The sequence below is a fragment of the Sus scrofa genome, chromosome 13 (genome assembly GCF_054392235.1).
Source record: "Sus scrofa isolate SSC_HxYL_T2T_F1_AM1 chromosome 13, Sscrofa_HxYL_maternal_Yorkshire_Landrace_v2.0, whole genome shotgun sequence".
Classification (NCBI taxonomy): domain Eukaryota; kingdom Metazoa; phylum Chordata; class Mammalia; order Artiodactyla; family Suidae; genus Sus; species Sus scrofa.
Window position 1 is genome coordinate 64663774 of NC_139395.1, and position 27040 is coordinate 64690813.

The 27040-nt window shown below is 38.0% G+C and overlaps 1 protein-coding gene across 4 annotated transcripts in view; it reads left to right on the forward strand.

Annotated features, from left to right (window-relative positions):
- TAFA1 (TAFA chemokine like family member 1) overlaps positions 1 to 27040 on the forward strand; it is a 516763-nt gene that overhangs the window by 373045 nt on the left and 116678 nt on the right. For 2 of the 4 annotated variants that reach the window (XM_021070830.2, XM_021070831.2), the window contains exon 3: positions 21948 to 22088. In XM_021070830.2, coding sequence (XP_020926489.1) covers positions 21948 to 22088 — 141 coding nt within the window. The remainder of the gene's footprint in view (positions 1 to 21947; positions 22089 to 27040) is intronic. The other 2 variants (XM_084988963.1, XM_021070829.2) reach the window with 1 other exon arrangement.

The window sequence follows — 27040 nt, forward strand, 5'->3', positions numbered from 1 at the left end:
CAACCCTCTCTCACTAAACTGAATGTAATAATATACCCCATGCAAAGTAAGTGCTAAAAATCTTAGACCACTGTGAAGAGATAATTTTGTACCACTTCACTACTGTTTACGGCTGTAGATGGAAGAACTGGGTTAAAATCCCAGTTTTAATCTTGACTGTGTCCTTGAGTCGGTCTTGCTGAGTCACAGTCTCCCCATTTACAAAACACATAATAACAGTAACTAAGTCTACAGGTTGTTGTAGTATTAAAAGAATTAGAGTCTGAATAGTTAAACCACCCTCATCTACCAGTGTTAATGGTCACCATTGCTCTCCTAGCTTCAGGCACACACCCTGAAATGAGGAAGAATAGGGCAGATCAGTGGTTTTTTCCACAGCAAAAATGATAATTTCCCTCTGTCTATACTCCAGTTATCCAATGCCTAAGGAAAAGTCTTGAGTTTGAATTCACCTAGAACAGGAAACAGCAAAATTTTGTTTGTAATGGGTAAAAAGGATTAGATTTGGCTACTCCCAAATATATCACCTTTGCATAAGGATTATTTTGAGCTAAGGCAATCAAAACTCAGCAGATTCAGGAACAGCTCATTACCTCCTCAACATTAACTGCCTAAATTTACATTGAAAGGGGTCCTTACCAGGGAGAGAGCAGTCACCAGGGAGACCTGTTCACCTAGACAATTTACCTGCTGGAGCTTTGTCTTCAAAACAACTTCTCTCTCTTCAAAATAACTTCTCTCTTTGTCCTGTGACTGGCCCTTTGTAGCTTCCTTTTGTAACTCCAGATCCCTACCCTTTTCCTTAGCTCAGGATGTTTTGTAAACCTTAATTACCCTGTTGCCCTTTGAGTCTCACATTTCTATGAGCTCCTGTACACATGAAATTAAACTTGTTTTTCTCCTCTTAATCTTCCTATGCCAATTTAATTGTTAGACTAGCCCAAAAACCTATAAGGAGAGAAGGAGAAAGTTTTTGTCTCCTACAAAGGCAAGATAAAAATAGTTTAGGCTTTATGGGCCAAAAGCAAAAGTGAGGATAGTTAAGTAGATGTTTAAGTAATGTGGTAAAGAGAAACCACAGTTCCACAAAACCTTTATTGGAGAAATGTAAAATACAATGAAAGAGTAAAACTGATTCTCTCTGTAATTTTCCTACACAAATAGCCTCACTGCCTCTCTACATGCACTGAACTTAACTCAGTTCAACCGCATCTGGTCAAGAAAAAGAACTTGAGCCAACAGAAATGAATAACAATTTATGTAGTGCTCACTCTTAGAATTATTTTCAGGAATGAATGTCCTTGAGTGGTCAAGGGATGGTAGGCCTGAGTCTACTCTTCTCCACTTATTCTTTTAATTTTCATTAAAGTATAATTGGTTTACAGTGTTGTGTCAAATTTTGCTGTATAGCATAGTGACCAGGCATACATACATATAGATAGATATAGATATAGATGCATTCTTTTTCTCATACTATCTTTCACCATGTTCTACCTTGAAAGATTGGATAGAGTTCCCTATGCTGTACTGTAGGACCTCATTACTTATCCATTCTAAATGTAGAACTTTGCATCTACTAACCCCAAACTCCAAGTCCATCCCACTCTCTCTACCATGCCCCTCCACCACCCTTGGCAACCACAAGTCTGTTCTCTGTGTCTGGGAGTCTGTTCCTGTTTTGTAGATAGGTTTATTTGTGCCTTATTTTAGATTTCCTGTATAAGTGATATCATATGGCATTTGTCTTTCTCTTTCTGACTTACTCTACTTAGTCTGAGAATCTCTAGTTGCATTCATGTTGCTAAAAATGGCAATATTTCATTCTTTTTTAAGGCTGAGTAATATTCCATTATATATATATATATATATATATATATAAATATATATATATATACACACATGGTATATATATATACCATGTCTTCTTTATCCATTCATATGTCAGTGGACATTTAGGTTGTTTTTATGCCTTGGCTATTGTGAATACTGCTGTGGTGAACATAGAGGTGCATGTATCTTTTTCAATAAAGATGTCAGGATATATGTCCAGGAATGGGATTGCTAGATCATATGGTGGTTCTATATTTGGTTTTCTGAGGAACCTTCATACTGTTTTCCATAGTGGTTGTATCAATTTACCTTCCCACCACCAGTGTAGGATGGTCCCCTTTTCTCCACACCTTCTCCAGCATTTGTTATTTGTAGACTTGTTGATGATGGCTACTCTGACTGGTATGAGGTGGGTACCCCATTGTAGTTCTGATTTGCATTGCTCTAATAATTAGTGATGTTGAGCATTTTTTTCTTATGCCTGGTGGTTATCTGTATGTCTTCTCCATAGAAATCTATTTAATCTTCTGCCCATTTTCCAATTGGGTTGTTGTTGAGTTGTATGAGTTTTTTGTATACTAGGGGATTATTTCTTAGTTCTTTTTGCCTCCTACTCTGTTAGCATCTCTCCAGTTTAATGATTTTCTAAGGTAATTTTGACCTAATATTCTTTTTGGCTATTCTTCTGTGTGCTTTTAAAATTAACTTTTTTCTTAACAGTTCAGGAAACTAACCATTAGAGTAGTTTATCAAGGATTCCTTAGCTAAATTAATCCCCAGACTGAGGAGAACACAACACCTCAAATAGTCAGAATCTCTTCTCTTGGCTACCATTTTAGAATGCTTCTCTAAGCATCCAAAGACAAAGGATTGAACAGAGGACCAAGTGAAGTGGAGAGCTTGCGGGAGGGAGATTACAAGGTAAGAAGTAATTGAACAGGAAGACAGTCTAGGCTAAGACAAAGGTCTAAGCAAATCTATGGAGGGAAAAAGGAGAAAGACATTCCTCTGTAAGTCTCTTCTCTGAAGACTTTGCATTTTCACACATGCACCATCTGGAAAGCATCTCCTTCCAAATGTCTTTCATGCATTGTTGAATGCAGCAGAAATTCAGTATGTGCTGTTGAGGCCTCCTCAATAGCTTCAATTCCCATGTTGACCCCATTAAACTGAATATAATTTGCTGTGAAGAAGAAAACTTTAGCCTTAGGTTGAAATTTATGTACTTTTTGGCCAGCTTTTCCCTAATTTCATTATGATCCTTACCTTACATGGCTATTTCTTCAGGGAGCTCCAAACTTCGATAACCATATTCTGCTGTTCAGATTATCACTTATAAAATGTTTGCTGACAAATTGACATCTAACCAAAGAAAAATGGTGATTTTTTTACAGGTTTCTCACTGCAAGGTCACTAATTCTTTATGTACGACTTCTCTAGAGACCTAAGTCAAGACTCTAAAAGATGGCATTCTTTTACATTTGGTGGGAAATTTTCTCTCTCATTTAATCTAAATAACTTAAAGTCTAAATTAATCTATTTCTACATGGTCCTTCTACATTGCTCAAATGACAGTTAATCAATATTGTTTGCTTATAAAAATGTTAAGGTCTCATTTACATCACTTTAGAGTTGCACTAGTGTGTTCTTGTCAGTCAATATAATTAAAACATCAAAAAGTGATGATTATGAAGTTTTATAATTTGAATCAGACTGTACTGAGCTGTTCATATGTATTACTCCTTTTATTCTTCCCAATTATCTTATGAAGTTGCTCTGAAAGCCCATTTTACAAAGCTTAGAAAATTTAAGAAATGCATCCATTAAAAGACCTGTAAGTTTAGAGCTGGGACTGGGACTTGTGTTTGGCAGGTTCTTGAGCCCGGGAGTCCTCACTCTAGTATTTTGCCTTTCATGGCTCGGCTATTTGGAATTTATTTTTTTTTAATTAAAGTTGATTTACAATGTTGTGTCAATTTCTCCATTACAGCATATTGACCCAGTTCTAAATGTTTTATGTATGTTTTTAAAAATTCTGTTTTACATGGATTCTATAAATTAAAATGTTAGAACCCTAAAACGTAATTCCTGGGTTATTATAGAAAAATGTTTTACCTTTGTACTTGGTTCCTGGCACATAACTGCTAAAGCCCTTGGATTCGCTGAAGTAAGTCATGTCTTTTCTGTACTTATGAGATGACTGGTGATTGGGGACCCCTAGATAGTACAGAACAGTAGCTGATCACCAGAAAGATCAAGGCTTAAGTATAGTGTTGGAGAAAAGTAGTGCTAGAGATTGAGTTTATCACCAATTGCCAGGTATTGAAATTAATCATGTCCACGTAATAAAGACTCTATAAAATGAGGTGGGAATTCCCATTGTGTCTCAGTGGAAATGAACCCAACTAATATCCATGAAGATGCTGGTTTAATCCCTGGCCTTGTTTAGTCGGTTAAGGATCCAGTGTTGCTGTGAGCTGTGGTGTAGTTTGCAAATGTGGCTCACATTCCATGTAGCTATGGCTGTGGTGCTGGCCAGCAGCTGCAGTTGTGATTCTACCCCCAGCCTGGGGACCTCTATATGCAGAGGGTATAGCCCTAAAATGACCAAAAAAAAAAAAAAAAAAATGAAGTGTTGAGAGCTTGTTGGTTGGTAAATCCATTGATGCTGGGAGGGAGTAGCACCTGGAACAGGTATAGAAACTCCACTTACCACCTCCCCCTTGCCCTGGACCATACCTTATCCTATGCATGTCTTCCATTTGGTTCTTCCTGAGTTGAATCCTTTATAATAAACCAGAAAGCATAAGTAAACTGTCTTCTTGAGCTTTGTGAACTGTTCTGGCAAGTTATTGAATCTGGCAGGTCCTAGTAACTCCTGAGTTTATCACAAAGTCAGGCACAAGTGCAGGTGATTTGGACACCCCACTTGCATCTCTTGTCTCAAGTGAGGTCAGTGTTGTAGGACTGATCCCTTCAACCTATGGGGTCTGCTCTAACTCCAGGCAGTTCATGACAGAATTGAATTCTCACTCCCTCACTCTGGGGAGGGGATTAGACAGAGCATGAACAGAGGACCACTCTAGAGTCTGTCACAGGCTCAATCCTTGGGCATTTGATCAAAGTTTTCTCTATACCCAAAGAGTCCATATCCCATCACCTCAAGAACAAATCGTCTTTGAAAGACAGAGTACCTGAATCAAATTCTTTTACCCCAACAAGTCTTAGTTAACCTATTAGGATAAAGGTAGTATCTTCTAATTCTGCAGAAATCTCCAATAACGGAGAGAGTCTATACTCTCATAACATTTATTTATTTCTTTCTACGTTGAATTATTGAGTTTTATTTTCTCTCTGTCTTAAATCTCTGATTAGATCTTTGTTCTTTGTCTTAACTCTCTGTCTAGATATTTGAAGCCCAGGACTCTTCCTTCCTTTTATTTACTCATATATTTTAAAGGTATTTACCAAAATCCTAACATGTACCCATATATCAGGACTACATTTGGTTGCAAGTAATAGAAACCTGAACTGAATGGTGAATTAAGCAAATTGGCAGATATTTATTTTTTCTCATGAAATAGACAGTTTGGAGGTATTTTGGCTCAGTTGCCCCAAACTCTAAAATGCTAGAGGCCTTTTTCTTTGACCTTCCTTTTCTCATTGGCACGAAGTGGCTACTGAGTGTTCCAGCCATCAGCCTGCATTTCAGGTAGGAAGAAGCAAAAAATGGCAAATAGGAAGGAACAGTTATTATGTAAAGAAAACAAAGTGTTCCTAGATAGTCTCAGTATATTTTCATTTATATCCCATTGATAAGAACTGTGCCTTGTGTCCATCATATCTATAAGGGGAAGAAAAGGATATTTTTGAATGTATAGGTATTTGGTCATTCTGATCAAAATTGTTATTCTCAGAGTTCCTGTTGTAGCTCGGTGGTTTAAGAACCTGACTAGTATTCATGAGGATGTGGGTTCCCTGCTCAGCCTTGCTCAGTGGGTTAAGGATCTGGCATTGCTATAAACTGTGGTGAAGGTGGCAGACGAGGCTCGGATCCATTTGCTGTGGCTGTGGTGTAGACCTGGATATTTCCATATGCCTCAGGTGAAGTTCTAAAAAAATTAAAAAGCAAAAAAAAAAAAAATTTTGTTATTCTCACTCTATGAAAAAGAGGAGAATAAGAATTGAATGTACCACATCGATTTCCCAGTTAGGTATTGTTCTGGGAATTTAGGGTAACATGATCAATGACAGTACATATGATCTTTGCCTCAGAAAACATTTTACTTAGAGGATATAGACAATAATAAAAAGTATTTAATAAACACATGTAAAATTTCAATTGTGAATGTGCTGAAGTGGGAAAGGACACAGTGCTCTGAGAATCTAGGATGGGAAGTATGGTATGTGAGTGACATAATAAGGGAAGTAAAGGGATGTTTCTCTCAGGAAGTAGCACTCAGATGGGGTGATATCTAGTTCAATTTTGGTGCCTTCCATAATGTTCTGCATATAATAAAATTTGTAGAATAGAGGAAAGGATAATTGCAGAAAAATTTTTAATGCCTTTAGTATAACTACTTCATGGCTATTTCAAGTGGTAGAAAAATAATTCAAACTCAAAAAAAGTTTTATTTTATTTATTTATTTGGCTAAAGTTCATTTCCCAGCTTCAGGAATAGCTATATCAAGTAGCACTAATTATAGTGGCAGTAAGCTCTCCACTTTTCAACTTGGCTTCCTTCTGTTGATTTCATTCACTTGCACACTTTTCTGTCATGGTACTAAGCTAGTGGCAAGCTCCATATTTATATCTTTTCATCAGAAACACTTGTAGAAAATAATTTTGTTTTCCCAAGAACAAATGTTTTACAATTGGATCTCACTATGTACAGCTTGAATTCGGTACTGGGTCCATATAGCAATCACTTGGTCACTAGAGAGCACATAATTCACTTAACTAGTCTTGAGTCTTGTGCCCTCTCCTGGATCAGGGGTAGAATGAACAACTTTAAAACTCCATGAGCTGAGAATAGGAAGAAGGCCCTTGCTCCCTGAGGAAAACAAAGAAGCAGTCAGCAACAGAGGTGGGAGTGTTTGCTGGGCAGAAGAAAAGAACAGGGACCTACAACAGAGTAAAAACAACTAATGGCATTAATGACTGCCACAGTTAATAGCAATAATAACAATAACACTAAGAACAAATACTTATGTGTTTTTTTATTATAAATAAAATATTTTATGTGTTTTTTTATTACTTACCCATAGAAACTCACTCTACATTCTTAGCATGCTGATAATTTATGGAGCCTACTTTATCCAACCCAGAAAATAAAACTGGCTCTATGGTTCCATATTAGTGAGTATGAGATTCCCGGAAAGCAAGGTTTTAGTAGGACAAATACCCTTCCCTTGCCCCCAGGTCCACACTGAATGCCCCAGTGCTCCTTCATGCATGCATGCAAATATACCTCCCTTGGTGCTGACCTGATGGAGCAGGTCCATTAAGTGAAGCTCATTTCAAGTGTAGATGGCCCCAAGTAGTTCAGCTGTGATTTCGGATGCCCTTAGACTTCTGATCACATCCATGCAGCCAGGGAAGAAATGAAACCTTGTTTATCATCTTGATAAACAGTCCCTTTCAGTGCCTCCGGACGCTTTATGTAACTCAGTAGAGTCAAAACTATTAAATTGTCATCACTGTCAAAAAAGAGAAGTAATATGTTTTTCTACCTGAGTCATAGTTAATGACTTCTACAATGTGTAACACAAATCAGCATTTCTGTTTGCCTTCTTTTCCCCTAAATATGTGTTTTCTGGTCTCCCTGACTGTGGATAAGAGGCACAATCTCATGATATAAATAAATATATACTTTCATGATTACCTCTCAGCTAAACCAATAAAATACCAAGACGACAAGGCCCAGATCCTTGGTTTGGATGAGGTATGTGCACAGAGGAGGGAGCTGATCAGCTATATCTCATTCCACTTCTTCATGGAAGGCATCGATTTGAAAGATTGTATTTCACAGGTAAAAGTCTTGGAATAGTTCCACTCTCGTTATCATTAAACATATTTACAGAAGTTATTTAACCACTCTTAAAGGTGTAATAGACATCTTTTATTCCCATCACCTTAAAGAATAATATGTTAGTCTGATGAGACTGTAATAAGCTCTAACGACACACCACTCCCAACTCTTATTGGCTTAAAACAATGAAGGTTTATTTCTTCATCAAGCAGCATTCCCACTGTGGTTCATCAGTGGGTTTCTGTTTGGAGAAGATACCCAGGAATTAGAACTGCTGAAGCAGCCGATATCCAAAATAGGGATGAGCAAATGATGGTCCATAGGCCATATCTGTTTCACTGTTTGTTTATAGCTTATAAACTAAGAATGATCTTGATCTTTTTCATTGCCTGGAAAAAAATCAGTAGAATATTTCGTGATACCTAAAAATTACATGAAATTCAACATTCAGTTTCCATACATAAAAGTTTACTGGCACATAGTCACACTTTGTGTCTATATGTATTTATGGTTATATTCCAACAGCAGAGTTTGGTAGTTGCCACAGAGATGAGTTGGCCAACAAAGCCAAAAATATTTTCTACCTGGACCTTTATAGAAAAAGCTTGCTGATCCCTGATTGAAAATACTTCTAGTTGCCACACTGGCAGGAAGAGAGCCCTTGAGAGTCTTCCACAAGGAATTAAAAGCTTGGTATTAAGGTGACACATCACTTCCTTTACCAAAGTAATAGTCACATATCCCCCACCCCAAAGGGACTAAGAACTACCATAAGCCAGGAGGAAGGAAATCAGAGATAATCATTGAGAAGCCCTCAGGTTACAAAAGATAGAGTCTGTAATAACATATTTAATAGCAAATACTTGAATTGTTGTTAGAATTCAGACCCTGTCCTAAGTGTATTGTAAGTTTTCACTCATTGACACTCAGAGGAACCTCATTATAAAAGGACTGTTATTTTCCCCATGTTACAGATGAGGAAATTTAGAAAGCTCAAATAATTTTCCTGAGATAACACAGCTCATAAAGGGCGGAGGCAGTACTTAAATCCATTCACTATGACTCCAAAATCCAATCTCAGATGTTAAACTCTTTTTTTTTTTTTTTTGGCTTTTTTTGTCTTTATAGGGCCACATCCATGGCATATGGAGGTTCCCAGGCTAGGGGTCTAGTTGGAGCTGTTGCTGCCAGCCTGTGCCAGAGCCACAGCAATGCCAGATCCGAGCCATGTCTGCTCACAGCAATGCCAGATCTTTAATCCACTGAGGGAGGCCAGGGATTGAACCCACAACCTCATGGTTCCTAGTTGGATGGGTTAACCACTGTGCCATGACGGAACTCCGCAATCTCAGATGTTAAGCTCTTAACCTTCCTCCCACACATGAACCCTCTTGGACCTACAAAAGTCCAAGCCATTGACCTCTGTGGAGACCATTTCTTCATAAAACCCTTAATTATAGAATTTAGTAGACACAAACAAAATACTTATTTTAGTGTTTGTATAACAGATTTCCATAACACTTAATAATTCACTTAGGAGTTTGGGAGTAATTAGACCATAGACAGAAGTAAAAGTTGCTATCAGTGGATTTTCATGCAGTTCTCCTATGGGTATCCAAGAAGGGAGTTAGAATTTAAGATCAGTTGAAGACTCAGCAAGCGAACACACCAGGGCACCTCAGACCCTGAAGTGAAAATGTTTCTTTCAGGGAATAGTACTTTACAGCCATTTCTCCCTTGATGATCTCAAATTGTACCTTGATCTTTTCGTCTTTGCTTCCTTCGAAGCCAACTCAGGAAATCTATTCCATGGGTGTATATTTTGGTTTAGCTCAAGGGGAAAATGTCATACAATAGTTATGGTTTAGAGATGATGGATTTCAAGTTATCACATTGCCTGCTGTTCTTTTAGGTTTTAATAATGGAGTTTGTGTATTAACATCATCCATGTTCCTTTTAACATCCACGACACTTACCCATGAAGGACAGTAGGAGAATCTCATTTCAAGAGAATTTTTTAAAGTTTATAGTTATTATTACACTCCCTCCACAGAATGTATTCCTGTTTGTATGCCATTAAGTAAACATCATAGAGAAACATAGAATAAAAATGAAAAAAGACATAAGAACAGATGAGGAAAAGATGCAAAGTGGAAAGCATGTTAGACCACCCACCATTGCACAAAGAGTTCAGACATTTGACAGAAGGGTTCTGGAGCTTGAAAGGTAAATGCCTCTATTTTCCAGCCTTTCAGAATTCTAGCCTTCCATCAAAACTCATGTCACATGTAATTGCCTCTGGTATTTTCTTTAAAACTGGGTTTCATTTTTTATGTTAACAGTAAGAAGAATGTTAGCTCTTATATATACTGTGTTCTCCTCAGTGTATTAGTTAATATTAATACACCATCTCTAATCCTCACAACATTCCTTAAATTAGGCATTTTAGTCATAAACTACCATGGCTTAGAGATTACATCGTGTTCCAAATTACCCAGCTAGTAACTCGGGTGATGTTGATTATTGGAAATATCACTTAAATATGATTATAATCAACCTTTCATGTTAGTGTTTCAGGTAATTTGAAATTAACATAGGCAGGGCTATGTCTCCTAGAAAAGAGAGTTTCCTGTTTCTTTCCAATAAATTGTTTGCCTATTGTTTTTAGTCTTGAAGGCTAGCAATGGAGAAGGAAAACCTGATAAACTATCACCCAGCTGGATCAATGATGTCAGCTGAAGGATAATGTTGGGAGAAATCCAAGCAGGATTTAGATTGAGTATGTTTTACTTTAGAGGGGAATAGTGGACATAGCTATCTTTCTGAGCCTTATCTCATTCCAACTCTTTCCCTAATCATAATAATAGAACTTGATGATTCTTTTAAATCATGGCCCAGGGAAGCTGAAGGGCACTAATACTGTGATTTAGTTTCCATAAACTTACATCATCATCTGGGGTGAATGCCTGAATTTGAGGTAGAAACTTCCCCTTCACTCATTTCAGCAGCCACCCAGCCTTTCAATGGCTTTCCCTACTGGGCAGCAATTCATTCCCATGATTGCATTAATTTGCAATGGATTAAAGGCAAATCCAGATCAGGCAAGCAAATTTGGGACCAGAAAGTAGACAGGAGATATTACATTTTCACGCTGATTTTAATAAAAAATCTCAGGTAGACCTGAGACTAGCACATCGACAGTCAGATGCTCAAATCATTACTTGGGTTCCCCTCCTTACTACCCAAGGCATCCTTCCTGAAAAAAAGTAAAAGTTCTGTAGTACACCAAGAACAGTAATGATTCAGAAATGTTCTTGTAACTTCATCAATATATCTTTGAGCAAAATATACTTCCATGTTGTTAGAGCAGTTATTAAAAATAATTTCTACAGTAGAGTTAACATAGTCAATGCTTGAACCATTTTCTTTTTCAAAAACCATAAAGGAGAAATCTAGGGGATATGTGTTCAGTTTATTGCAGTATACATTACTTTTAGCAATCTTATCTCTGGGGAATAGTAAGGTTAAATGTTGTTTCCCCCGACTGGCCTGGGGTAAGAGTAAGGTGTAGGATATAGGAAATGGTCCACATTGGTCAAAAGAAGGGGAAAATTAGAACAGTCCAATTTTTTTTTTCCTACAAATAATCCTGGTCTAGTCAAATATAATGATCCCAATTATATAACGAACAACAGAATATGTTTTAGTACTACTCTGAACCAAGTATTTTTATAGTTAATTCGCCTGTGCTCACTTAATTCTCAGACCCATTTAGTCCTCAAAGCAACTTTAATAAGTTAATGCTATTACTTTCCACACCTCACAGAGGAGAACCCTGGAACATCAGATGGAAAATAAGAGGAAGCAGATGATTTAGGACTTGAAACTTGGGGGCCCAAATCTACATTATATATATATAAAATTCATTTTGCTATATAGCCTCAAACATGGCTCACCAGCCTAGAATTCGTTGCTTTTTCCAACATTTGTTTATCCTCTGTATACCCCAGATGTTTAGGACAGAGGAGATGATAATTTGTTTAATCTCAAGCATAAACAAATCAAGAAGACATTTTGCCCTCCTCCACCAAGGCATGCTTAAAGATCCATTAGTGTCTCTCTTGTCAATGATTTACAAAGACACTTGGAGCTTCCTTCCAGTCCATCGGGTCAATAAAGCATTTTTAACACAGTCTTAAATATGCATTTCTGACATCCGCTACAATAGATTCCAAGAGAGCTTTTTATAAGGCCTTGATCAAGAAGTCCTATAAAAGTGAATCTCAAAAGCACCTGTGCTTTTTCTTACACTTAACAGCTTTTACAGAAAACAACCATTTGCAATAAAGTGAAAATGCAAGGATCCAAATAATCATGTCAGTCTTAACAATCTGTAATCACATTTTATTCATTTCCTCCAAAAGTTGGCCTTGGCTATAAGCAGATATATAGGCTTAACTATTAATGAGGGCTGAAGTTTCCTTATGGTTACTCTTAATTGCTATTTCATTTTTCCAGTCATTTCACTTAGAATAAAAAGCTTTTCCTTTGTTCATTTTGGCTCTCCCCCAAACCAAAGTTCCAAGTTGATTTTTTGAGGTGTATTAGAAGGTCACTTCTTTGCAAAAGCTACATTTATCATTCGAGTTCTTTTTCTGAAAAGACCACATAATGGATACTCAGGAAAATTTCCCCAGAGAGGACTAATTTATTCTTAATCTTTCTTCTCTTCTTTTCCCTTTTCTTTTTTTTTTTTTTGCTCTTTCTCTCATCTCATTCCTTTCCTTCCTTCTTTCTTATTCTGCTTCTTCCCTTTCTTCTATCCATCATTCAGTCATATAACTTTTCAGTAATTTAGCAAGTGTGTGAATGTATGCCAGACACTAGTGATAAAAAAGTAAATAATATGTGCTCCCTGCCATCATGGAGTATCCAGCCCAACAAGATGGAAAGGTAGTGAACCAATCATTCCAATTAGGAGACATGCTGAAACAGAAAATTTCTAGCTCACTTAAGAGAGAATATGGGGTGCGGGAGCGGGGGGGGGGGGGGCAAAAGCTATCCTTTAGGGAAAAAGTTCGTTCAACAAATATTTATAGGGCAAATGTAGACTCAATATTGGGGAACAGAACACTTTCTTTTCTTACCCTCTACAAGAAAACTGACACATTCTTTTAAAAATGTCAAAATAAGGCATGGTGAATATTACTATGCAATAATTATTTTAGATCGTAGGATTACATAGCAGGGGGAATCTAACTTACAGTCTAATTCAAGGAGACCACCAAAGCAAGACCCGAGTACAGGGACCAACAAAAGAAGACCTGAATAGTGAATACAGGGACCACCCCCCCCAAAAAAAAATACAGAGTTTGGACTCATGTTAACTTTAAAAAAAGAGATAATTCTCTTCCATTTCAACTTTACATTCTACCCTAGCATCTTCTTTCCTAGAAGACCTGATTTTGTGATAATTTTGAATTGCTTGGCTATGTTTGGTCATGGACATGAAACTATCAACACCAAAAGATACTACCAAATGCCAAATTCCATGGCAGATATGAGCAATCTCCCACAAATGTCCATTTTCAAATGGTTGACCCAGTTTGCAGCTCAGAGCAAGCACATTGGCTGGGATAAACTATTTCTATGAGATGTTCATTTGTGGGCCAAACTGTTTTACGATGCCAGCCTTCAAGTTTTTAGCCATCTGCCTGCCAGTCAATCCCCATCTCATCTTTCTTTTCCATCATGACATATAATTGTCATCCATGGGGACTCTTTTTTAAAAGAAATATTATCCTTAGTAATTCATCTTCTTTGTATTTCCTCACTTGCACAGGGCAAGACAGTGATTCATTGAAGTGGGAAGGGGGGATCAGGGCTGGGAGCATACTGGGCTTGGCATTTTTTTAACTTCAACTCAGAGAGTTGCTGCTGCCAGAAATAATCTTGAAATGCTGTCTTTTTTTTAATATTAGAAACTTTCTCTTTCTGTTAAAAATAAGTTTTGATAATATACTCTGAGCTCTGACAAATCCAAGAGAAAGAGCAAAAAGGGGAAGTGGAAAGTTTCCTTCCCTGCAGGGCACTCTCCTGTCACCACCTGGGGACACAGGCAAAGGGAGTGGGAAGCAAGGTTACCATTTAAAAAATTTGTGATGGAGGGACAACTGTCAAATTGATATCAAACACATCTGACTTTTTAGACTGGCTCTTATTGACAGATAATTACCTTCAAATCTATATTTACCTTGTAATCTGTATTTACCTTCTAATCTGAAAGAATACTGGGTCCCCTTATACGGTGAGATTTAGGATATTATATATAACTATAGGGTAAAATGAATAGATTTAGTGTCTAATATACAGATTTAGGGTATAAGGGTAATTTCTTATATTTTACCTTAAGTGTGTTTTCTATAGACAAAGAAAAGTGAAGATATAAACAACCGTCTGGAAAACTTAATAGTAGACAAATTCTATACTGACTTGTATTTATGACACATTCTCTGCCATTAGCTAATACGTTACTTCTTGTCATCTTTGCCATATCTACAGATGCTGGGTGAAATCCAGAAAAGATGTGAGTTTCCAGGTAATCCATATGCAGGAGAGGAAAGCTCAGTTTTCTGAGCACTTAACTGACTTTGCTTTGAGAGGTCATAGATCACTTTGAAATGATTTTGACTTGGATGAGATAAAATTTAGGAATGGACAGGCATTGGTACCAAAGAAAAGACTGAAAGGCATTTACGTGACAAATATTATCATTCTGATTTTGCAATAACCTTGACAGTCAGGTTTGAAAGAACAGTTCACTAGGTAATTCTGAAAATGCAAATAAAATAGATTTATAGGAACACTTTCTTGGTTCCCAGAAAGAGTGGCAAAACTTTTGTTTGTGACCAACCTAACTCCTGTCTTTTGTGGGGGACAAAACTGAGATTATTCTGATTTCTAGTCCCCTTTTCAAGCAGCCAGCTAACTGAGGACAATAGGTAAGTAAGATTATAGGCAGTACCAGAGGGTCTTGAAAAGTTGTATCCCTGTGTTATTACAGAAGTCCAGTGTCTTGTGTGGACAAAAGTAAACATATGCTTCTGATATAACCAAGAAGTAAAAACAAAAACAAAACAAAACAAAACAAAAAAACACATGGAAATTGCAAAGGAAGTGTGTATCTTACCAGCTTACTATATACTACTATACTAGATATCTAAGCATCTCAAGAAACAGTGTGTTCATTGTTATTTGATTATGCAATAATCTACGACAAGTTTGTAATTCCTTCTCCATCTTGATCAATCATCCATCCATCCATCCAACAAGTACTTTCATTTGATATTAGCTTTAGAGCTGATCATTAGCTAAGTATAGTTGCTTTCACTTTTCCTTAGGCGAGGAATCCCTTTGAAGGATAATACTGAATGTTAAAAAGAAAATAGAGAAAGGAGTATACTGAATATTAAATAAATATTTAAACAAAATGTTGAAGTCCTATACTGAATCTCAAAAATAAATTATCTCGAGTTGCTTTCTCCTTTCCTCCAGTGGGTGTAACTAAGCCCTCCCTGTCATAGATTATCTCTCTGTGAAGCCCCACTAGGGACTTGAAAATTTCTAATCAAAGGACTACATATATGAGATTCTTCCTATCAAAGTTCTAATTCATTTTATTTTTTTCTTTGTCATTATAAGTCAGTGGACTAGGGTTTTGTAGTTAGAATAAATTGAAAGATTCAATTTCTCTGATTGACTATGGCTAGGTCAGTCACAAGTATAAAGCATGGGAATCAGGAGATTTGGGTATGACAGGGCCAATCAGACTTTCTAAATGGCAGGGTCCTGTGGTCCTCTAAGACTAGGCTCTGGGCTTCACACTGGTGTACCTGAGAGGAAGATGTAATTGAAGCCATAGTTCAACTTGTCAAGACCAGATGAGCTTGTTATTTAGAGCACCACCTCTCTGGCTTCCAGTGTGCAAATCCATCATCCATGAGCCTGAGGAAGATGTGGTCTGGGGTCATTGACTTTATATACAAGGTTTTAATGAAAATGGAGCACTCGTAAATTCCCAGTCACTGGGCTCCCTTTCAGGGAAATGGCAGTATGGATGCCAGGGTGGAACTGCAGAAGGAACACTTATATGGGGTCAGAGGATATGGGTTCTGGTCCCGACAATGCCAGGTACTTGCTAAGTAAAATGGGGGAAAGTGTTTTCGCTGCTCTTGATCTCAGTTGCCTTCTCTGTAAAATGAAGGTAATTACAATCTCATTGGGCTTTTGTGAGCATAAAATAAATGAAGGTTTATATAGTATCTACCATGATGTTAAGTACTTGGTAAATATTCAACAAATGGTTAAGTCCTATAATACTATTATTAGCACCATTAGTTTTATGGCTTTGTCATTTGGCTGCTTTAAATCCTCATCCTCACTAAAAAGTACAGATAATAGTGGTCCTCTTTTTTTTTGTCCTCAAATAATTTTACAGTTTAAATGAAATATGTATTAAAAGTACTTCAGAAATCATTATAATATGCCAGGCAATGTTAATGGAAAACAATAGGAATCCCTACCTTTGGGGAAATTACATTTCAGTGAGGAAGACACAGTAAGTATAATAAATAAATAAATAAATAAATAAATAAATAAATTTGAAAGTTAACGGTACTGTGGGGGTGGGGTTATGGGGGCAGCACAAAGTGAAATCATGGCTGCTGACTAAGGGAATTATGATTTCAGTAGGGTGGTCAAATGTGCCTGTGATAAAATGACATTTGGGAAAAGATGTGGAAGAGTTGAGAATGAGCCAGAGACCCACTAGAAGGGTACCCTAGGTGGTACATGGTTCAACTTATTGAAACCAGATGAGTCTGTTATTTAGAGCAACCTGGTTTAGAGCAACCCTCAAGGGGGATCCTGCCTGCCATGTTCAGGCAATAGCCTGCACGACCATTGTCCCTGGAGCAGAGAAATGGAGAGAAAGGTGGAAGAACACAGTCAAAGGCACAGTTAGGGAAGAAGGGGCAGGTTAGATACTTAACCTTGATATCTATCCTAAGAAAAGTATGAGACTTCCTTTTGGAAATTCAGCATCAACAAAGAATGACTGCTTATGACAAGGTGTAAAAAATGTATGAGTTTGGAGTCCAGCAGATGTGGGTCACATGTGTATGATTCTGGGCAGGTTATTCAACTTCCCTTTCATCTGTAAAGCGGGGAAATGCCTTGTACAATTTCTAGGAGGTTTACAGCTAATATAGGCAAAGTGCCCACATACAACATGCAAATCAGAACTCAGAAAATGGCAGTGAGGGCTGAGATGACTCAGAACTGTTCATGGTCATCTGCAATAGTGCAGTGAGGAACTGACTCTGGGCCACCAGTGGCCACCTCATATTCCAAATTATTTAACTCAGTCAGTAATTCAGATGATCTGGCATATCTGTCTCTGCGTCAGCTGGCTTGACTATAAATCAAATGAGATTCAAGTTACATCCAGGGAGATTTCTTATGCCTCATGCCATTTTCAATCAGAAATGTTGCTCTTGTCTTGTATTAAAGCCAAGTGGTGACTTTAAAATTGGAGGGATTTTCATGAAGTATAGAACCAGCTATTACTGACTTGATTGGGGATACTTGTAGCTGATAATTACAAGCTAAGGTGACCTGTTTGTGGATGTCTGGATTACAGAGTGAAATATGCAGTTAGCCCTGTCATTCCATAACTGTCATCCCAGTGATGGGCAAGTGGTGAGAGGGAGATACTCTGCCCATGATCCAAGTTCAAGCCTGCTTACCCTCTGCTCAGAATTTTGCTGCAGCCTCTTGTTTCTTCTGCTTTGCCCTCTCTGAACCCTCCTGAATGCAGTGGACACAGTCATCACTCGAGAGCAATATCCATATAACAGTGCTTAGCTTCACAATCCCTATTTATGCTTGTGAATCACACTGCAGCCTCACCCTTGAGAGTGAAACCCTCTTCTGTTCAATCCTATGTCAGGTCCTCACTTCTGTCTATTCCAATGTGTTCTTTCAAATGCCCTGGCTTGGCTCCTCAGAGAAATAGCTGATTTTAGGACTGGGGCAGGAAATAGACAAGATGAATCAGGAGCCTCTTAAAGGACCAGAAAGTAAGGAAGTGCTTTAAAAAAAAAAAGACAAAGAAACCAACTGAAAGAGCTCATAATGGCCAAAGCTGTACCTTTTTGAGCAACAAAATAAACAACACAGTATAGGATTATAACCCAAAGTATAAATAAATATCAGTGAGTCATGGGCCCTATTGATATAAATGACTGAATGAGTAAATAATTAGGAGAGTAGAGACCAATCTTCTATGCAGAAGAATTCCCAAAGGTTTTAGCAGATACTGCTTCCTCACAGAGATGGAGATGAAACATAACTCTCTGTTCTCTAAGGGTGTGACTTCCTTCCAAAGAGGACAGTATGGAGAATGAGGAAGGAGAGTAACTTTATGGTGGAGAAATATGAGAAGTACTATCTCAGCCTTGAAATCAAGTCAAAATCAAGAGTGATAACTCATGTTGATAGTATGTACCCTTGATAAGATATGATGAGAATGGCACTTGACTTCCATGGTCTTCCTCCAAAAGCATAACCTCAGTCTAATCATGAGAAAAGCATCAGATAAACCCCAATTGAGGGACATTTTCTAAAATACCTGATGAACACTGCTCAAAACTGTCAAAGTTATCAAAAAGGAAGGAATGGCTGAGAGACTGTCATAGCCGAGAGGAGCCTAAGGAGATAAAATAACTAAAATTAATGTGGGATCCTGAAATGGGGTCCTGGCACAGAAAAGGACATTAAGCAAAAGCTGAGAAAATCTGAATAAAGCCTAGACTTTATTTAATAATAATATTTCAACATATGTTCACTAATTGTAACAAATGTAGCATATGATGTTAGCATTAAGGGAATAAAAATAGGAACTATATAATAGGGTGTGGCATATATGTAAATTCCTAGAGTTATCCTCACAAATTTTCTATAAATCTAAAACTGTTCCATGTTTAAAATGTTGTTTTAGGAGTTCCCATTGTGGCGCAGTGGTTAACGAATCCGACTAGGAACCATGAGGTTGCAGGTTCGGTCCCTGCCCTTGCTCAGTGGGTTAAGGATCTGGCGTTGCCGTGAGCTGTGAAGGTTGCAGACGTGGCTCAGATCCTGCATTGTTGTGGCTCTGGCGTAGGCCGGTGGCTACAGCTCCGATTCGACCCCTAGCCTGGGAACCTTCAAATGCCGCAAGAGGGGCACGAGAAATGGCAAAAAGACAAAAAAAAAAAAAAAAAAAAAATGTTGTTTTAAAATAATGCCCACACTCTCACATGAATGAAATGCTTCCCCTTCCTCACTCCCTGTGGAAGCCCTACCTTTCATCTCATAACTTAAGAAACCTTCATAATTCTTCGAAAATGAATGGATCTCTCCTTTCCTCTGTGTCTGAAGAACTTGATCTTTATGGTACGGTGTTAATTTTCATTAATGTACTGATTCTTTCATTCATTTAACCAGCAGTTCTGGACTACCTATACCAGTTATTGACAATAGGGCTGTGAGGAGATGAGCAACAACCTTGACCCTGACCAAGCTTACAGATTGCCTAGGGTCATAGACACATGTTTACAACTGTGCAAGGAAATGTGTAGTGTGCTAAGAGAATGAACTATGGTGGAAGTTAGGGGATATTTTCTAAGGAACAAACTTGCTGTCAGTTCAAAGAAGAACTAAGTATACATGTTTGAGTTGGGGATAGTTGGTTGGAAGGAAAGAGAGAGCATTCCAGAAAAAATCCTATTTGCCCATTTCTGAGGCAGAAAGAAGGATGCACCCTCAGAGAAATATAACATCAGCGTGACTGGGTATTATCATCAGAGGTAGCATTGTGGACTCTCCCTGTGTGTCAAGCTCAATTCTAATCCCTATACTTGTATTATCTTGGTCTTCACTCACTCAACCCAAGGAGGCAGTGTTATTTTTTTTTTCCATTTTACAGATAAGGAAACTGAGGAACTTAAATAGTGACAGAGCTGAGATTCAGACTAGAACAGGCTGGTGTGAAAGCCCAAGCTCTTTCCTCCTGTTTAGGGATGCACAGTTAATCTGCCTTCAGTCAGAGATTCTTATGAGTGTTCCCTTCATATTAAACCAGGGTTATTGGCACTATTGACATATGGATCCAGAAAATTCTTTATTGTGGAGCCTGTCCTGTGTATTGTGGGATGTTGGAGCATACCTGGTGAAGTACCCTCTGATACCGGAATCCAGGTTCTTGTTCATGAACACACAGGCAGCAAGCAAGCAAAGTCTTTATTAAAGAATAGCAAATAGCTCCCAGGGCTGCTGGGATGGAGAGAAGAGCCCCCTTCTCTATTGTCCTATAGGGATTTTTATCTCTTAAAGGTGGGGAGGGGCAACAACATGGGCCTGGAAAGATGTAATTTTCTCCCATTGGCCTTGCTCAATTACCTGTATCAGTCCTGGTCCAACAGAGGCTTTTAGGGTTGGAAATGTCCTGTAAGTGTTATGGTTTCTTTGTCCTTTTCTTTCCTTAGATTAAGTCACCATTCCTCTCATTTCTTTTAATCAGTTGAGGAGTGGGCTAGAGATTAAAATTTCCTATAGTAAACAAAGCCTGTGGGGAATGCGCATTTCCTATAATAAAACAAGGCCTGTGGAGGTGTTACTCCCTCAAGCCCTGAAGTCACAAATGCTAATCAAGATCCATATCAAAGAATGTATTCGAGCCATGCTTCTACAATACCTACCTAAGTTAATATTCTGCCTCACTTCGACCCTACAGGATGCCCTTAGCTCCCACCCTTTACCAGTTATGACAATTAGAAATATCTTCCAACTTTGTCGCATGTGAAGGGCAACAAAATCACCCCATCCAGTACCCCGCATTGAGAACCACTGAGTTAACACGCTTAAGTTCTCAGGATGGAATGGAGTTATATTTAAATTCTTCCCTCTTTCCTGTCTTCCACCCCTCTTCTTTTTTTTTTCAATGTTTAATAAGTGCCTTCGATATACAAGCTGGATACATATCCCTTACAGTTTATAACACAATCCCTTGCAGACAGTGGTTGCCTGACAAATGCTTGAGGAATTGCTGCCAACTGACTCTTGGATGACATGAATCATAAGCGTTATGACCCATTCTTGTCAAATTATACATATCCTTCCTGAATGCAAAATTTGATGTTGGGAAAGTTAATTCCTGGTTTCTGACCACTTGGAACATCTCTTGTGTCCCTGGAGAACTGGCTTAGCTGGTGTCCCGCAGGCCAGAAAGACCTGCCTGGCTCTTACCAGCCTTTGGACAGAGTCAGCAGAGTACCTGTTAAGAACCTAGCAGAAAGTGGCATACATTCAGTTGTCACTAAATGCTGATGAATGCATGGCTGACCTCTAACAATTAAGTGATGCTCAGTGCCTCTGTCTGTCATTTGAGATTCCACTGGAAGCACATAGGAATTTCTCCAGTGATTCCTTCTATCACTTTTGCATGAAATCTGGCTTTGGGAAATGATTCCCCAACTAGATTTTCTTTTCAATCCCCTTGAGATTGAGCAGGTGCTGGGAGGGAGAGCTCATTTCTGGGCATTTTCCTTGCCACTGCAGGTTTTGTATCATTTGAGTGTCAGTTGCTTGTCATGAACAGGAGCGCAGAGAATTCCAAATGCAAAGATAACACAGGGGTGAGCTCCCCAAATATAGTGCATTTAAATCTGGTAGCATCTTTATTCTGTATTAACCCCAGGCATTGACTGCTCTGCTGTCTCTCAGTACTTATAGCCCAAAAGTATTGCCTCTTGAGGGCTCTTCCTTGGGGTTCTTTGTTATATTTAAAGTTTTGTGCTGTGATGCCTATCTTCGAGATTACACATCCATTGTATGTAATCTTACATACATGTATATATACCTGCTGTAGGAGAGAATCCCATAGCAATTGCAACTCCCTTTCCCCAAGCCCTCCACACATACCCCTACAGGCCTGAACAGCCACTGAATTATTTCTAAACAGCATCCTGTTTTTTTCTCTCTTGCCAGAAGGAGGGACATGTGAAGTGATTGCCGCACACAGATGTTGTAATAAGAATCGCATTGAGGAGCGGTCACAAACAGTCAAGTGTTCCTGTCTACCTGGGAAAGTGGCTGGAACAACAAGAAACCGACCTTCCTGTGTTGATGGTAAGTAGCTGGTCTCACACCTCTTTTTGGGGATTCATCTTCATCTTCACCATGCATAATATGCATGCTTTGTTTCATCTAAATGTTGTTCAAGATAATGAAGAAGGTGCATCGAAAGTGCTGGAAAGTTAGACAAATATCAGCCCTCTGCATAGGGTTTGAATTCTTGTTCTTCTGGCTTTGGTGTTTTCTAATAGCTGTATGTGAAATTTTGTGTGTTTTTTTTTTTTTTTTTTTTTTTTTTTTTTAGAAAACATAAGGTAAAGGAATTTTTTCAAGTCAATAAATTTGAGAGGCCATTTCATTTGGGAATTGATTTTGAATTGATTTTGTATATAATGCTGATGATCTGGTATCTAATATTCATCCCACAGATGCTTATGAGCATTTACTATGTGCCAGGCACTGCTCCAGGGCTTCACATATATTCATGAACAGATAGAAGTGCTCTGAGAGTTCACCATGTGCCAAGCCCTGTCCTAAACTTTTCTCATACATTATTTTATGCATTCATCCCAACCCCGTCTTTGTTATTTTTTGTTGTGTAACAATACCAATTGACGCTCTGCCCCCAAAATTAGCTACTTTAAGCAGCAAATATTGTCTCATAAATTCCATAGGTCAGGACTTCAGCTTATCCGAATGGTTGTGGCTTAGGGTCCCTTCTGTGGTACAGTCAAGATCTGAAGGCTTGAGTGCTGCTGGAGGATGGTTTTGAGATGGCTTAAGCACATAGCTATTGGCAGGTGGCATCAGTGCCCTGCCACATGGACCTCTTCAAAGGAGATTTGTGTCCTCGCAACATGGCGCCTGGCTTCCCCCAGAGTGAGTGGTTCAGTAGAACAATGTAGACACCACAGTGACTTTTTCTTTTGTGATACCACCTCAGGAGTTATCCTTCATTGTTTCTACAATGTCTTATTGGTTATTTAAGTCAGCCCTATCAGTCAGCATGGGAGTTGAAGGTAAATGACTCTAATACCATGGCTTGACTACTACCTTTAAACAATTTTATATGCCCTGTCAAACAGAGAGTCCAAAGTTCAAAGGGAAAACAAATATCTCTCCCCAAATTCATCTTTCATAACTTCAGATCCAGATATGAGCTGACTTTCAAATTCTTTGGTAAGAAAATGAGGACGCAGAGAATTGAGTCACTTGATCAGTCAGTCACACAGAAGGAATTAGAATCTAAATCTCTTGACTGAGGGTCCATGGTTCTACTTCTAGATATAGAAAGAGAAGGATATCTTCTAGATTGGCTTGTGTTATGTATTTTTATTATAAATCATTAGGTGGTTAGAAAAGAAACACATTCAAGCTAGACCAAGGAAGGAGGAAGTTATTTTTTAAAAAAACAAAGAAGATTCCTAGGGAACCCATTTACAGGAAATTCAGTCAAACCTCGTTGAATTCATAAACTATTCTGGCAGCTTCCGTCTTGTTTTCTGTTTCTGATCTTTCTTGCCCTCATTCTCCTCCATGTAGATGGGTTCCCTCTTTAAGCATTTTAGCTTTTGCTCTCACATAACTTAGGAATTGGTGTGTGAAGCTTTTGTTTTGTAGTATCAACTTGGAATTCACTCAGCAGTACGGTATAGCCCAAATAGACCTGACTCACTCCCTGTATCTCCAATGCCTTCTCCTGAAAGACTAAATAGGATTGACCCAGTTTGGGTCACATTGGTTCACTTTTGCTCAATCAGCTGCAGCCAGAGGGACAAACCGATTAGGGTATTCTATACCATTGGAAGGTCAAGCTTTTTTAAAAAAGATGTAAATGCAGTTCCAGTGCCCCAATCGGTTAGTGCATGTTACTTATACATACTTATACACCTGAAAAATGTGGAAAAGCCAGGTTTAGGAATACGCTGTGATCAGTAGTTCTTAATCAGGGCAATTCTCAGGGATCATTTGGCGATGTCTGGAGTCAGTTTCGGCCTAGACATTTGCTACAACTAAGCGGGGTGCTCTTGGCATCTGGTGTGTAAAATCCAGAAAAGCTACTAAATGTCCTACAATGTGCAGGGCAGCCCTGCAGAAAAGTATTATCCTGCCTCCAATGTCAGTGGAGCTGATGTTGAGAAACTTGCACTACAATTATTTACTTATTCTAGGTCACAGTTGGTGCCATAAAGCACTTCCACTGTGGGGAAGGCAGGCTAGACTAGAAAAGCCATTTCACCATCTTTTAGGAGGAAACTCTTGGCCCTAGAAGCGAATAAACATTATAAAACCATGATTATTTCTCCTATTCTCTGCCAAAGAAAGCACTGAGTCTGTTAGCTATAAATCTCCATTTTATTTCCAGTTCATTTTTATCACTAATGATCTAGAAATAGAATTGCCTTCAGGATTTGGATGCAAGGCACAGAGAATGATGCATTGTCTATGCTGGCAGAGGGGGAAAATGGTGTCTGGCTCTATGTTCCTGTGAGAAGTTAAGCCACCTAATGATAACGTTTTGTCTCTCAGAACAAGTTTGACTTTGCAAACTCGGAGCTGCTTAGTGTGGCAGGTGTATGCATGAGAGCTATTAGTGTCAATCTTCCAGGCAAAAGTCAATAAAGTGTAGAGTATTCTGTAGTCTCAAGTGGATTGTTTATAATTTCCATAGCATTCTACTCCTCCAAAATCTTGGAAATCCATTGGCACATGTGGGAAAAGTCTATGTGTTGCTTTGATCAAAACTGTTTTTAATGGCCTAGATCTCTACATGCAAATTAAATATGAAGTAGGTATATAAATGAACAATTCCAGCATAGTTATTAAGACCACAAACTGTGAAATTAGACAGATATGAGTGGAATCCCAGCTGTACCAGTTACTAATAAAATGACCTTGGGCAAGTCACATTTGCTTACTAACCTGTTTCCTCATCTGTAAAATGGGGATAACGATTGTTTCTGCTTCATGAGGTTGTAGTGAGGATGGAGGAAACCTTGTGTATAATGTGTTTTTGCATAGTATCTAGTTCTCCTCAAGTGCTTAATAAATGATGGTAACAGTTTTTTATCTCACTAATATAATAAGTATGTGTAATGCTTAGACATTATTTTTTGAAGTTGTTTCTCCTATGAATTCAATACAGTAGCATTTTATCCACCATCTTTTCTTGGAACTGCTTCTAACTAATTAGCCTGGGAATCAGTAATGATGGTAATCTTCTTCAAGAATGTGCATTCATTATAGGGACTTTGAATAATACAGAAATACATCCATGCATTAAAATCACCATGCTCAGATTATCATTGCTTCGTAAAAAAATATATGTCCTTTGACGTTTAACCCATCGTTGAAAAGAAATTCTCATAGTAGGTATTTTACTGAACCAAAATATTATGGTACTATTTTATAGACAGCTTGTTTCCTTTAATACATGGTGAACATTTTCCAACTTAATACATACCCTTAAAGAACATTATTGTTAATTGCTACATAGGATTTCATTTATCTAATTATCCTCTCCAGTTTGACACATTTATGATGTTTCATGCGTTTTCCTATTTATCTTAAGAACAGATAGAAACCAGTTTCTCTCCATGATGGCAGTTGACAATCCATATACCACATTTGTCCTAAATATATTCGGTTCTATATACTGCATTTGCCATAGTAAGTTTTCCAATTACTGTTATTTGCTTTCCTCTGAAATTGCAGGCCAGTTGCCTTTTATAGTGATTCCAAAAACAGAAGAACAGCTTGATTTTTTAAAAAAGCTTGTATTGACTTGTTTTAAGATTCAAAATCTGAGACTAGATTATTTCAGATGGGACATATATTTTGAAGTATAATCTTAGAAACTTATAGTACATGATATTTGGAGAAATGCATAAGTAGTGGATGTTTAGTTTAAAAGTGATATTCTGTTACCTAATAACAGAAAATACCAAAAAATTCACAACAACTTAATTTTTGGTGTAGTCATCTACAAATATTTTAAAAAGGTTTTTGCCCTTGGAGGTGTGCCTGGCAGTATTCTGAGGGAATATAGGTTGTCATACTTGAATTCTTATTAAGTTGTGTTTTGTTATTTATTCTATAACTCAAAATAGAAGGGAGACTATCTTACTCAATATCTTTGATACCAACTAAGAATATCATGTACAGTCTTTCCATAATTTCTGATTATTCCAGGGTCCACATTTAAAATAAACTACAAATAAGAAGATGATGATTCAGACATAATTATTTATTTAAGGGAAGAGTTTTTCAAAGCCAGATGATGTAAAACAAATAAATAAAAAATTTCTAGGGTTAGTGATGTTTTATTGTTCTAACTGATCTTTGATAGCATCAAAAGAGTATCCATCTCAGCTTTAAAAATAATGGAATATAATTAGTAACATAATGATAACAGTAATAAAAGTAATGACTAACATTTTCTTAAAGGCTTACCTTAAACCACTTTTATAAGTCCTTCAAGTCTGTTTATTCACTTAATTCTAAGACCAACCCCATAAAATGTAGCATTCTCTTATTTCCATTTTAACTCTCCAAGAAACTGAGGCATAGAGATGGGATAACTTCCTTAAAATCTTATAGCAGAGCTGGAAGATTCACCTGGGTGGACTCCAAGCCTCCATTTATCAAGCATAGGCAAACCAAGTTCTAACATAAATGCATGCTGTGGTCCAAAAGATTTTTTTTTTTAATTTTAATTTTTATTTTTTGGTTTTCAGGGCCACACAATGGCATATGGAGGTTCTAAGCCTAGGGGTCAAATAGGAGCTACAGCTGCTGGCCACAGCCACAACCACAGCAACCGATCTGGATCTGCAAACTACACCATAGCTCACAGTGACACCAGATCCTTAACCCACTGAGCAGGGCCAGGGATTGAACCCCCCTCCTCATGGATCCTAGTCAGGTTCATTAACCACTGAGCCATGGTGGGAACTCCCAGTCCAAAGGCTTTCTTGCAAGATGCCAATATATTAGGTGAGAAGAGA